This window comes from Helicoverpa armigera, chromosome 27, assembly GCF_030705265.1.
Source record: "Helicoverpa armigera isolate CAAS_96S chromosome 27, ASM3070526v1, whole genome shotgun sequence".
Taxonomy (NCBI): domain Eukaryota; kingdom Metazoa; phylum Arthropoda; class Insecta; order Lepidoptera; family Noctuidae; genus Helicoverpa; species Helicoverpa armigera.
In genome coordinates this window covers 4,854,276-4,868,492 of record NC_087146.1, presented here as the reverse complement: position 1 = coordinate 4,868,492, position 14,217 = coordinate 4,854,276, and the positions used below count along the sequence as shown (strand labels likewise).

The following is a 14,217-nucleotide window of genomic DNA, read 5'->3' as shown; positions in this document are numbered from 1 at the left end:
CTAAGCGTCCTATGATGCGGACTAACACTGCTAAGCAGAGACTCGGCCGCCTCCCGTAAATGTGGGTGCGCCATCACGACCCCTGGAATCATTAGTTTAATTAGTTAATTATATTTACTTTAATTTTTACTGTTTACTGATGTCTAAAGTTAAAATCAGTCATAGAATTCACGTCATAAATGGATAATTGGGGTTTTTAATATTGAAAATTAGGGAAAATAATAGTAAATGGATGATTCTTATGATGATTAAGTAATTTGTTTGTTTTGTAGTTTTCGAGTTTATGGTAGACATATAGACTAATGTTTAAGTGATTAACTGAGTTAATTTTCTAATTTGGTCTTACTAACTTGACTTCTTTCTTTTCGGGAAGTTGGTTTAAAAAATAATATACATGTAAGTATCTGGTAATAAATAAATATAAAATCAAGATATATAATAACAATAACATAAGTAAATAATTAGTACCTTTTTAATTGTGATTTTAATGAAGCAACAACAAATTAATTTTATCAACACACAATGTGTGTATGTACAGTCAACTTCAGGTCAGTGGTAACAATTTTATAGGAAAATCTTACTTATTACTATTGAGTTAAGGTGCATGACAGTTACCACTGATGTGCAGTCTACTGTATGTCCCTTAGTACGTGCATTGTGCATTGTGATAAGGTCTGTTTATATTACAATATAACTATATTTATTTCGTAATAACATTTTATAGTAAATGTTAATGAAAACAGGAACTCGTGACCAATCAAACAGGTTAAGCAACGCTTGACGCGGTCGGTCCGTGGATGGGTAACCATCTACGTCATGATGAATTTTTTCGTATTTAATTTGAACATCTTTGGCAGTTGTTAAGGGTAATCAGTAGCTAGAAAGTCTGACAATAAGTATTAATAAGGGGTATTGAGTTGCCCGGGTAACTGGGTTGAGAAGGTCAGATAGGCAGTTGTTCCATGTGGCACTCTGGTACCTAATCAACTGCATCCAGCTACATTGGAAGCCAACTTAACCATACTTAGAAGAGGCTGGACAGATTATTAATTATTATGATAAGAATCTTAGTTTTTTTTTTTTATCGGAACATATTTCTGATAGACTTTTTCTTGATGAAAATTAATCCTTTACGTTTTAATACTCACACAAATAACAACAAAGATATCAATACTTATTAAATTAACTTTAAACATTGTATAATTGAATTAAAACAGCATTCAATGAGCGCCGCTTATCTTGTAACCAATGTGTTGTATATGTTAATAGTCAATAACATACGTAGATAAAACATTTTATTAACATGAAAACAATAAGTTTGATGATTCACTTATTAAAGTATCTAATATGGCCAAAATTCTAAAAATAGTCATGATAAGGTATATCTATGAATGATATAATTAGGAATACCGGAATTTCATTGTTAGGTTTTTTAACAAATTCCCGGAAAATATAATGGACTAGATGTTTTTCCAGTTTCACTGGGGCCTTGTAGGAATTACTGCCTGTAGCTGGATAAAATATAGCCTACGTTGTTCTGGAATAGTCTAGCTTCCCAACAGTGTAAGAATTTTTCAAATCGGTAGTACCTATTACAAACAAAAAAATTATTCCTTTTTATTATATTAGTAAAAATGAGGTAAATAAATGCAAATAATTATGTAGTATTAACTGAACTTTCTTTGTTACACTATTTATTTATGTATAGCAGTATGCTGTTTCTATTGTTCTATAATTAGCAGCATACAAGCGGTTAACTATTTGGTTTATTCACTCAATGTAGTGTGAAGTTACATAGAAATTATGAGGAACTTTAAATTATTGTAAATTGTGAAAATGGGTTTAATTTGGGACTTTGCTTCAAAATCCAGAAAAAAATAATTAAATATGAATTGTGTAACTTTAAATAGTTGAATGGATGTTTGTCAGGTATTTATAAAAGAAAATTTTGTATGGGAATTTTCTTTAAAAATGTTGGTATGTTTAACCTTTTTTATAACACATTCATTCATTAATCAACTTAGTTTGTGTAACACTTCACATCACATTTATCTAAATAAAAAATGAACATAAAATTGATTTCTCAAGACGTAAACTACAATTAGCATAACTTGATTCTTTCAACATAGATTATGCTAATGTCCAAGTGGAAATCTTTGCTTACTTATTTTCTGCTTCATAGATTTTATAGTCTATTATTCTTTCACTTTGTTTAATAATGATTATTCTACTTACAATAACATAATAAAGAGGAAACAACTTTTATTTGTACCTTAAAGGCTCCGAAACTACAGAACCAATTTGAAAAATTCTTTCACTGTTGGAAAGCTACACTCTTGACGAGTATCATAGACTATATTTTATCCCGGTACGGGCAGTAGATCCCACAGGAGGGGGGGTGACACTGCAGGAAAATGGCTTGTCGACAAATAGTGACAGTTAATTAGCTTGATAATGACAAAATCATTAATAAACAACTAGCAAATCATGACTAAGTACTTACCATTTGACAAAATCAAATAATAATAACTTTCATTTTGCATTATTTTAGTATTAAATGTAGGTGAAACATTATATGAGGCCAGATTGATTGTAACTAATGTTACTATGCTATGTTTTTGCCAGTATTACAGATAAAATAATTGGAACAGCACGATATATCTATAAAACATCATAAATTGTATTAAGTGTTTAATGTACTTGTATTCATTCAGATGTTTGAACAAAGGTTTTAATTAAGTTATAACATAAACATGTCGCAAATTGAAGATCGTCACAGCAGCATTACGAAAGAAAAAATATATTTTAATTTCGACCTTCAAATGTTTACTATTTTTCTAATAAAAGACCTTTGAACATTTTGAACTATTTTCGTTGATTTAGCATTTCTTTTGGATTCAGAACTAAACCTTGTTATTTTTCTTTCAACAAGGTGAAACAATGCCATGGTATCAACCATTCACCCTAATAAAAAAAGGTAATGCAACAAAGACTTACTTGTTTTGTACTATCAACAACACTTGTAAACTTAAATTACGAAATGCATAACTCGCTGGGCGTTGACATAAATGCAGCTGTCAGGTTAGTTACTATAATCTCAGCTACATCTCGTTTAATAGGTACACCAATTAGAAATTGTTGTTATCAAACAGTTCAATTGTTATCAAATTTAGCACAAAGCTGTACAAATCTCAGTCGAGGGGTGAACAATTGTGAACGCGTTCCAGGTTTGTGGACAGCAGGATGGCATAATGACTTATCAAAGAAGTTGGAAGAAGACAGCAATATCATCATGCTTCAGAAACCAATAATTCTAAATCGAAATTTTTAATGTTGACGCATAGTTTGACAACGACTTGTAACGTTCCTTTTCGCAGAATATCTGTTTGCTTTAATGTAATATTTATAATAAACTTGTTTTTAATCCAACATAAAACTATTCACAGCTGTAATATTATAAACAAAGCTACAGCCGGGACTTTTGACAGAGCTTAAAATCTATCTCAACAGCAAAAGAAAAGACGGTTTTAAAACTGGACTGATGATGAATACTAGTATGTAATTCGGAACGTCAAAAGGGCATAAAATACTACATAATTTTGATTTTACGTAACTTTTGAACGAAAAGCCCGGAGTGGGTAAATCATTATTAGATATATATCCTGTCCTAATAAATGATGAATACGTATTGCCTAGGTATTCATTCACAAAAATAAAGGAATAGGGATACTCGTGAAATTAATGCCAGCATGAAGGTAGTGATAAAATGTATCAGTGTGAATCACGGAGGAAGAAAAGATGAGATAGCATTTGTATGTTTAGTTACTTTCCATTGCTAGATATTTAGTGTAATTAATCAATTGTTTTATAATAAGAAAGAAACGTAAACTGGGACGTACTTACATACCTATTCCAGATATAAATTAAGTTATGTAAACAAAAGGTTTAGGTAATACCACTTAAAAATCTAAAATGCACAGTGCTGTTACAAGTATTTTCAAATGGCTTAGTTTAGCATACCTAACATATTATAGCCAATTTACTATTAGCGCCATGCTTATGGATATAGTTTAAAAAATAAAACACGAAACGTAAAATATTAATCAGATTTTCATTTATTAAAATTTTACAACAACTACATAATAAAAGACAGATAATTTAAATTTGGACCTGCTTTGGTATCTAAACTATCTTATAATAAAACACATCATAGACATTCGGTATATTACCAATGAAATTAGAACAAAACTGAATCCAACTTATGTAAAAAGACGTATAAGTTTGAGATGTGAACTAAATTCTTAGTTAATTAAATAATATTTTTCCAAAATATACATTTCGATACATATTAGAGAAATATTGAAACCGCTATTATAACGCCTACAATTTTAATCATAGCAATAATACTTAGCAAAAACTCAAGTTTGTTAAAATACGAAAGGATAGTTCCACCTACTCGTTACCTACTGCATTTAGTTGCGTCTGTATGGATAAATAGGAGAAAAGAACATTTTCAAATGATTATTTTATATCAGTTGTAGAATAACATACTTAGATCATGAAAACGATGGTAAGAAATACTATGAAAATTGGTGTCCTGAAAAACATGGTACCTATTGGTATTAAGCTGTTTCCACTTCCATAGTTCGGTTCAATAAGTAGCTTATAACTTATTTTAGCCATACTGAATGGTCTAAACCAGTTCTGCAATTATATAAATAAAAAATAGATCTCAGTGCTCATACTCATTTCTAGCCATAATTAACTTCTCAATACCACCTGGTAGTCCCAACCCGGTTATCCGGCGGGTCTTTCACACAGCAGTAAGAAGCTAGCACACCAATCGTAGCCAAGCACAAAGACAGTAGACTGACACCACAAACGGCTCCGGAGGTGATGTCGTTTAGTGGCGTCCCTGGTTTTGGCTCTAGACATAGTAGAATGAGTAGACCGAACGCGCTGAGTAGTGAAAATGATGAGAGGACGATGTAGCCTGTGGAATAGAAAGAATAAATTGTATTAAAAAAAGGAATTAACTTAGAGAATAGGATCTTGAAATGTCTATGTTGAATTATTGCTTCATTTGCATTCAATTTATTCAGTTTTGTGACTGAATATTTATTGATCAACGTTCTAATCTAATAACATATCTAGAACTAAAAGTGACGAGCCGTATTTTTCCTTTAATAGTGCAACAATTAAAGCATCAATAAGAATAAGTTCTTGGCCAACTTTGAGGCGTTGAAACAAACGAACGTTTGTTTTCATAAAATAAGACGTAATCATGCGGGTAGAAGAACAAAAATATTATAGTAGTTACCTACTCTACTAATGTTTTGTAACCATACAGCCATCTAACTTATATATGAAGAAAGTAAATCCAACGCGCCATAGTTCATTCGTGTATGTATAAGTAAGAGTAGGTATGTATGCCAAATCTACATAACTATAAACTTACCAGATATATAATTCCTATTAGGCAGTAACTGCTGTCTCTTCGTCCTGAATCCAAGTAGTCCCAACAAAAAGCAGGTGAAACCAGCGAGCACGCCGAAGTCTAAATAATAGCGCCTACCGATCTGAAATAGCAGAATGTTGCTAATTGAGAACTTTGATGTTTACATAGGAGGTTAATGAAAACACGATCATTTATCTATTTAAAAGTGTAAGAGGAGTTTATTAGCCTGAACTATGAGGGCTTACAACATTGATATACACAAAATAAGGTTTACAACGTATTTTCTATACAGGGAAGTTCATACATCAATTTGTTCTACATTACATTACATTAATTTCTAGAACTAATACTATTTCCCACAGAAACTTAGAACGGTTTTGGTTGTATTCATGTATATAAACACATACCTACGGTATTTATAGTATACCCACTTCAAAAACAAAAGAAAAACAATCAACCTATTGATTCAGCACGAAACAGATAGCACACAAAAACAAAAGATGACGATGATGTTTCAGGAGCCAAAGTTGAAAATTAAGTCCAGTTAACCATTATATATAACAGACAGCTGGGTGGGCGCTAATGCTGATTTACCAACAAGTTAACAAAGTTTAACTTAAAAGAAAAGTCCAAAACTACTTACCGCATACATCATATAGAAACTCAAGCCGGCCGTCAGTCCGCCACACATCGTCAACATGATGGCCGCTATCAGCAGGGAGGCTGTAGCTCCTGAGAGTGTCTTGAGGCTGGAGAATGATTTGTAGGTCTCTTCGGAGTACACTGATGGCGGGGAGGCTACCCTGGAATGTGTAGAAGTTTTTATAAGTAAATCTTTGATACATAAGATATGGATAAAGATGTTGTTATAAGTAAATCTATAATAGGTATGTACATAATATGATCGCTTGCTTGAATGTTGCTAATCTCAGGAGCTATGTGGAGAGAAAATTATGTCAATGTATATGGGTAATGATAAATGGGCTATCTCAGTCCATTTATCGAAAAAGCCTCCATACAGGCTACATTTTATCCGGATGCGCAAAGTTAGTTGGCACGAACTGCTGGTGGCAGCTAAGCTTATTTCGTAGATATGGTTGATGTGTTATAAATGGTTAAGTATTAGGCATTAAGGAAAAGAAAAAAGGATACTGTTTCCAATAATAACTGGTGGTTACCAAGTTACTCAATTTGAATCCTAAAAATCCGAATTATTTATTACCAACTCTAAATATATTTTTTTTGTTGCTTTACAAAAATAAAAAGAATGTCTAATGATTGACTTAAAAATACTCAAATATGAAGCGGATAGTTATTGCCGTCTTCACCCTAACATTATTTTCATTTTAACTGTTACGCGGCCTTTTTTTCATTTCACGAGACATTATTTATTTTGAAAAAATTAAGCGAGAAACATCTACCTACTAAATTATTTAATCTCTGTAAATAGTTATTTACATCAACTTTTGATAAATATTTAAGCGCCTCACAAAAACGAATAACTTACTAATTACGTCAGTATAGCAACATTTTGCAATAAAAGTTTTAAAAAGACTGTTTCTATTAGACGCTGGAAACTTATTCTATTTGCATTTTGCAAAATAGTAGTAAGTAGATGAAAACTGTGGTATTATTTTATTAATGAATTAAGTACTGACTTATTCAAAATAAGAAAAAACTTCTCAATGCTTATATGGCGGTTAAATATTTTTTGACAATAAAACTACTAGACCCAAGAAGTGCGAAAGGACAAATCTATGAAAAAAAAAACGTAGAAAAAAAACATTTGACACGTGCAAAACAGCTGTCGGTTAGCGTCGATAAGCATTCGATTTTACTATCTCGAAATGTATACCTATGCAAAGTTTATCTAAAGAATTACGATGTCTTACAGCGATTTAAGTATTTTTTATCCAACTGCGTAAAACAGATGCCTCAAAGAGCAGGTGACCGGGCGAAACAAGTAGTAAACCATTTTGTTGTAAACACGACGTTTTAATATTAAAACAATGTCCTTCACTCGTTTGGGGTCTAGGTACTCTTATTCAAGGAAAAACGAAGTTTCGAAAGAAATTTCGCGAACGCCTACCACGGTTCCATTTAGTTTCGAAATTTCGTACAAACGAAGATTGTTTGAAGCTTAGATTATCTAAACCGACTCCAGTAAACTCAAATACACATGGCTTATCAAGTGGTTTTCACCAATATATAGAACGATCAATGAGAAAAGGCACCTTTTTCAACTCACTTTGTCTGTAAAAGTATAAGTAACTATGTATAACTTACCTAGGTATAATAACAGCAGTATTCTTATCCTTTCTCTGGCTCTCCCTTCTCCTTTCATAATCCCTTCTCTCTCTACTCATCTCCCTCTCCAAGTCAAAACTCCTGTCTCTACTCTTATCTCTAAAACTCGTCACGAAAACATCATGTCTGTCAAACGCTGGTATATTTGGCAATTTCTCCGGTAATCCATAGTTCAATTTCTGCTGCGCTTTAGGTGAAATTGGCGAAGTCGGAGCACTAGTTCTAGAAGTCAAATTCGCACAAGACTTTGACGGAGTAACTCCTTGAGTCGGAGTACTGGAAACAAACTTTCTTGGCGTTTCCGAATATTTGTTGTCTATAGATTTATTTGGTGTTATTCTGACTGAGGGCTGGCTTCCATAACTTTTCAATTTCCTCGGCGTTGAAAGAAGCTCATGTAACTTTTGAGTTGCTATTAAATTCTTTTTAGACATTACAGGAGATGTAAAAGTTACGTTACATTTCCTAGGCTCATCATCTTCAGTAGGTATTATCGCGTATCTTAACGTTCTTCCGTTGACAGTCTTCACAATTTCTGTCGGTATTTCTTTCAGTTCGTTTTCATCAGGACCGTCAACGTTATACTCTTCAATCTCATCAGGTTTTGCTTGTACTATTCTCTTTTTTGTCGGTGAGTAATCTACTATATCGTCAAAGTCTTGTATGACTTCGTATCTATGTTTTGTTCGACTATCTTCTAAACCATCGTCGCTGTCTGCTTGTCTTTCAAACCTGGATCGTCGTTGTTGCTTCAATTGTGCCATTTCTAAATCCTCACTTCTCGTTCTACATCTAACGGACCTCGTAGGCTTATAAACTAAAGAAGATTGTCTCTGAAAACTCCTGTTCTGGAATTTAGGAGGTTTCGGCGGCAATTCAGGAGGCTCCTCTCTGTACCTTGGAGCCCCTGCCGGTGACATACGTAAAGGATTATCAGATATATCTGTCCTCATTATTCTGTTGCCTATTTCGATCTTTCTAGGCGAGTTCCCGCCTAAAGGTGACATCCGTTGTCTCTCTGGTGACACAATCTTCGTCATGCATGTTTTCTGTGCGAATACAACTTCGCTTTGTGAGCAAAATGCTGGATTTGAATAGTATTTGTACACGATTTTTGGTGAATCCATTGTTTTAAGCGTAATAATTCCCCTTTAGTGCATGAATCCTGTTTTATAAGAAGGGTGGGCTGTAAGCGTAACCGTTCTCGTTCACTGCGTTCTTGGACTTGCACACTAAGTTAGGCTTAAGTTAAGTTTTCTTATCGAATCAAATTCACTTATTTAAATTACTTTCACTTAAAGTTATTTTAAATATTAATTGTAAAATATTTAGCAAAGTTACAAAGTGTTTTCCATCCAATTTTTAAACCATTCAACCTGGTATTTTTAATTTTTCGTCACACTAAAACACTTCACACTTAACTAAAACTAGACTAAAATTATTGAAAATAAAATCTATTATTATCCTACAGATAACACACGTCTATACAGTTCAACGTATAACCGTCAACTGTAAAATTATTCCTTTTTCAAAAAAACACCGGGGTCGGAAACGGCGCTCGCGCACCCCTGCAAACAGGCACGCGCTATTCGAATACCAATTTCAAAAAAGATCACACATCCTATTTACTACCTTAATTCTTACATCTTAAAGTTGATAATCCCTTGGCCGTTACTATAAATTGGATACCATGACAATAGAAGATCGGATGATTGGAAATTGAATCTTATTTTTAAAGACATAGAGTGTAATATTGAATATCCAGTGGTTTCCTATAGTGGAACTGGTATTACGTTGTGCAATTATTGAATGAACTTAAAGGTCTCTGACAAGGGGTCGTTTTGTTAGGGCTCCGATGTTTTGTATAAAGTTATGTGTAATATGAAGCACCTAGGTAGGTCAGTTTTGAAATATCGTGTCTGTCTAGATCAGAAATCCATGCCTACTTAGTAAATGCTTAAAAATCGGAATAAACCTCGTCAAGAGTAATTTCTATTTTTTTGTAGACGTTATTATAAAAGAAATGAACTTGTTTAAATTCTTAAGTACTTCATTTTGTTCTGTCTATAAATGAAAAACACACAAAAATACAACTTTGATTGATTTTCTGATATTCGTAATGCTGCCAGACTCTTGGGCACGTTCCCAGACTTGAGCGATGAGCAGAAAGTTTGCACTTATTTTATGATTGATGTTAAAGAAATCCGGTCTTACAAATAATACTTTAATGCCATTTCCAACGAATCCAGAATGAAAAATATCTATTATAATTATTCTCAATATCTTTGTTACTAAAAATATTTTTCCCGCAAAAGCCAAAATTTCATTAAAACTCCGATGCATTACCTACCTCTCTGTTTACCGACTTTCTCTATAATAATAATAATAGTGATTACACAGGCAGGGGTAGCACGCGCCGAGTGTAACGGTCGACAGCAGCTGCCTGCGCGCGCGCAGCTGTGACGTGGGGTCACCAACATTTGGTGTCTCTGTGTTGTTTCAAATATTTAATGTTGAAAGTGTCTCAAAGTTTTCTGAAATAAGTTTGAAGACCTTTAACGTAGAAATGTAACATTCTGAATAAAATGGACACTGCAAAGGATTTTTGCGTGCGTTCCAAAAGCCTTGTTTTATGTTATGTTATTTATTTTAAGATTTCATTCAGAACATAATAATTACATACGCACTTACAATGCTTATCATAAATTAATATTGCCGCGAATTAAGCCTCAGTAAGAAGTAATTGTGAAGATTTCAACTGATTTATTTTTCATTGAATGACCAAGTAAAACAAAAAACACACCAGCGTAAATAGGCCTATTTGCACTTCCCTATCAATTTAATTATTTTTAAAGAAAAAATAATTATTGACACCAATAATTTAACTTGTTTAATTGAACCATAGAAGTTATTTAAGTTACGTATTTGAGATTTTACTCCAGCCCAAAAAATACCAACTTCACAAAATGTTTGCATTCCCTGGCTGCGTGTGCGTCGCGCCGGTGCTCCCAAAGCCCGTATCGTATTGACATTATTGTTGATCCACGCAAAAATACATATATTTGACCTTCAATATATTATGTCATTCAGTTATAAACTTAGTAAAAGCAAGCTGATAGTCAGACAATCAGTACCAATGCAACTTCTAATTTATTATATACCTTCTAAGTCCCTACATCTTGGATGTGTGTTAGAAGGGCTGTAGGTCCCGGCTGTCATTGAACATCTTTGGCAGTCGTTACGGGTAGTCAGGAGCCAGTAAGTCTAACGGCAGGTAGAAGAGTATGGAAGAAGAAAACATGCTGCGCCGACCACAAACAAAAATTGTGATAAGGGCAGGAGGATGATGATAACGATGAGTCATAAACTTTAGCTGTTTAAAAGCTAGAATAGAGCCTGACAACCTATACCAATTCAACTTTTCTAAGTTTGTATGTACTTTCTAAGAATATCTTGGACACCAATGACTGTGTTTTGGAGGTCACGTTAAACTGTAGGTGCCGGCTGTCATTGAACATCCTTGGCAGTCATTGAAGCCTGTAAGTCTGTCAGCCAATCTTACCAAGGAGGACAGCCCGGGTAACTGGGATGCGGGGGTCAGATGGGCAGTTGTTCCATGTAAACACTGGTACTCGAAACGGCTGCATCAGGTTAGACTGGGAGCCGATCTAATTTCTATGCATGTAAAATGTTGTATTACCCATTTCAATATACGTTTTAGACATTGCAAAAAGAAACATGAAACCTTGCAGTCCTGAAAAGGACTTTGTCAATAATAATTTAGATCTTAATCAACTCTAGCCTAGGTACCTAAATTTCTTCTATCCTACGCATCTTTTTTCATCGTCTTCTTTGGTAGTAATATAGGATTTATCGCTGGCAACACTCCTCCTTGCGAAATGGTAACACCAGACAACATTTTGTTCAATTCTTCATCGTTTCTTATAGCGAACAGTATATGTCTTGGGATAACTCTGCTCTTCTTATTATCAGTAGCCGCTTCTGCAGCCAACTCGAGTATTTCAGCTGCTAAATATTCTAGTGCTGCCGCCAAGTAGATTGGTGCCCCGCTCCCAATCCTCGGTGCATAGTTGCCATTTCTTAAAATCTTGTGGATTCTTCCAACTGGGAACTGTAGTCCAGCCCTCGACGACCTTGATTTGTTCTTCTTCATTCCGATTTTAGACATTTTTTGTGGTAGGCACAGTAAAGGACAAAGAAGATTGCTTAGCTACTAAGCAGTAGGTATAACGTGTCGCGTAACAAGTTGGTGTGTTTAAGATGTTGAGACGGTCTTAAGTGGAATTGGTGCTAGGCCCAAGTAGTGGGAGGGCGGGTGATGTCTAAGATTGCTGACAGCAAATGACTAAGCGAATGATATTGGGAGTATGTGTCGTTATTTGAATAGGAGGTAGATTGTTTTTTTTTGTATTGTCTATGTTTTTGTTGTACCGTCATTTAAATTAAATTTTGTCCTGGTATTTTTCCATAGGTTTGGAAGATTTTGTTTGCCTTGAAACATCAAATTCAAAATTACTACGGTAACTGTAAGATGTCGAAACCGTTTTTTGCATGAAAAGGTATTCGTTGTGGTGTCCTTCCCTCACAATTCAGTATCTGATGATGGAAATCCAGAGAAGTCGGGGAATAAACAATTATAGGTACATATTAGGTAAAAGATGGTCATCATACACATCCAGTCTAAACAAGGGGTATTGGGTTGCCCGGGTAACTGGGTTGAGGAGGTCAGATAGGCAGTCGCTTCTTGTAAAGCACTGGTACTCAGCTGAATCCGGTTAGACTGGAAGCCGACCCCAACATAGTTCTTTGGGAAAAAGCCTCGGAGGATGATGATCAGGTAAAAGATGACATGCGGTGTAGGTATGTCTGATAACAGTAAAAAACATCAGGTTTTCGAGGTATTCAACGGTACCTATATGCATATTACAGGCCCCCTACTGATCTGACTAATTTTGTTATGACGAACTTAGGCTTAACTTGCTACTTCTAAAGTAGGTACATGATTCTCAAAATCGGTCCAGTAGAACCAAATATTTTATATACTAGCTGCTTTCTCGCAGTTCCACCCACCTCCTGAAGTAACTCCTCACCGTACCCGGATAAAATTTAACCTACATTACTTGGGTAGCATATACATACAAGAAGTAAAAGAATTTTTCAAATCGGTTCTGTAGTTCGTAGTTTCGGAGACATAAAAAACAAACAAAAATCCGTGATCAAGCATCAAATCAAAACTTTTTTTGCATAAAACATGGTAGGTAGGACAAGATGTTCAATTAAATATGTGTACTTACAGCATGTTTTGTCGAGGCATACGGCGCGCAATCATATTAAATGATGAATTAAACAATACTATACACACTATAATCAAATTAGTTATTAAATAATTAAAAGAAAATGGCAATGCAGCCAGCCTTTTGAATACACTGCCGTGTGACAGCGATGATAATCATTTTTCGACGCCCTTTATTAGTTTTAAGTTTTCTTTTTGTTATGAAAAGTTTATTTTAAAATATAATGTACAGATTTTGAAGTATATAAAAGATTTATATGTATAAGAAAATTAAATCTCAAATTAATGAGACATTACAAACAATGAAAACAAAGCAACTATCACAATTAATAACTACTAGCTTGTGCCAGCGGTTTCACCCGTATCCCATGGGAACTTGTAGGTATACGAACCCAGATAAAAAGGCTACAACGTTCCTCGATAATTGAGCTATGTAATACCGAAATATTTTTTCAAATCGGACCAGTATTTCCTGATATAAGCACGTTCAAGCAAACAAAAAAACTCTTTCTCAATGAGGTAATTATAGAGGGGAGGTAGCTTAGACCCGGGAGAAGGACATAGGATAGTTTTTGTCACCATCCAGGACGCGAGTGAAACCGTGGGCAAAACTAGGTAAACGCAGTCTTGGTGGCTTATTGTGTAATGAACCAACCTCATCGGTAAGTATGTGGGTGCCCGATTCCAGGTCAAGCAAGTACCTACCAATGCAATTTTTTACAAGTTCATATGTACCTTTGAAAGTACATCATGGACTGATTAAAGGTCAAGGAAAACATCTCGAGGAAACCTGGACTATAAAGTCTGAAATCACCAACCCGCATTGAGTAAGTGTGGTGACTAACGCCCAATCCTTCTCTGTGTGAGAGGAATTCTATGTCCAGCTGTGGGACGATAAAAAGGATTGTAATGAATTATCGTAAGTGTAATCTGAACTTTCCCAGTATAGTAGCCATAATAACTACCAGCCAGCACAGCACCAAAGATAATAAGCCTTTAACGGAAAAAATATAGTTTAAAAAACAAAAAAACACGCCAGCCATATAATAATATTGTCATCAGAACTCTGAGCGTGTGCAAAATTTCATCCTAATCAAAGACCGAGAAGTGGGTCAAATTAAGATTCATATACCTATAT

At 34.4% G+C, this 14,217-nt stretch overlaps 3 protein-coding genes across 4 annotated transcripts in view; all 3 read right to left on the bottom strand.

The window, feature by feature from the left end:
• LOC110384619 (steroidogenic acute regulatory protein-like) overlaps nt 1-3,228 on the bottom strand; it is a 35,620-nt gene extending 32,392 nt beyond the window's left edge. The window contains exons 1-2 of one of the 2 annotated variants that reach the window (XM_064041959.1): nt 2,998-3,228; nt 2-82 (exon numbers count right to left, since the gene is read on the bottom strand). In XM_064041959.1, coding sequence (XP_063898029.1) covers nt 2-74 — 73 coding nt within the window. In that variant the 5' untranslated portion in view covers nt 75-82; nt 2,998-3,228. Of the gene's footprint in view, nt 1; nt 83-2,503; nt 2,559-2,997 lie in introns of those variants that run through there. The other variant, XM_064041960.1, reaches the window with a different exon arrangement.
• Nucleotides 3,229-4,277: 1,049 nt separating this feature from the next.
• Nucleotides 4,278-9,067, bottom strand: LOC135118938 (uncharacterized). The gene is made up of 4 exons (XM_064042114.1): nt 7,745-9,067; nt 6,102-6,261; nt 5,459-5,579; nt 4,278-4,993 (listed from the first exon to the last, which is right to left on the bottom strand). Exons 1-4 carry the CDS (start codon nt 8,890-8,892, stop codon nt 4,770-4,772), a joined length of 1,653 nt encoding a protein of 550 aa, XP_063898184.1. The 5' UTR covers nt 8,893-9,067; the 3' UTR covers nt 4,278-4,769.
• Nucleotides 9,068-11,591: 2,524 nt separating this feature from the next.
• Nucleotides 11,592-11,954, bottom strand: LOC135118863 (histone H2A, sperm-like). Its single transcript, XM_064041921.1, has one exon. It carries the CDS (start codon nt 11,952-11,954, stop codon nt 11,592-11,594), a length of 363 nt encoding a protein of 120 aa, XP_063897991.1.
• Between the last annotated feature and the right edge of the window lie 2,263 nt (nt 11,955-14,217).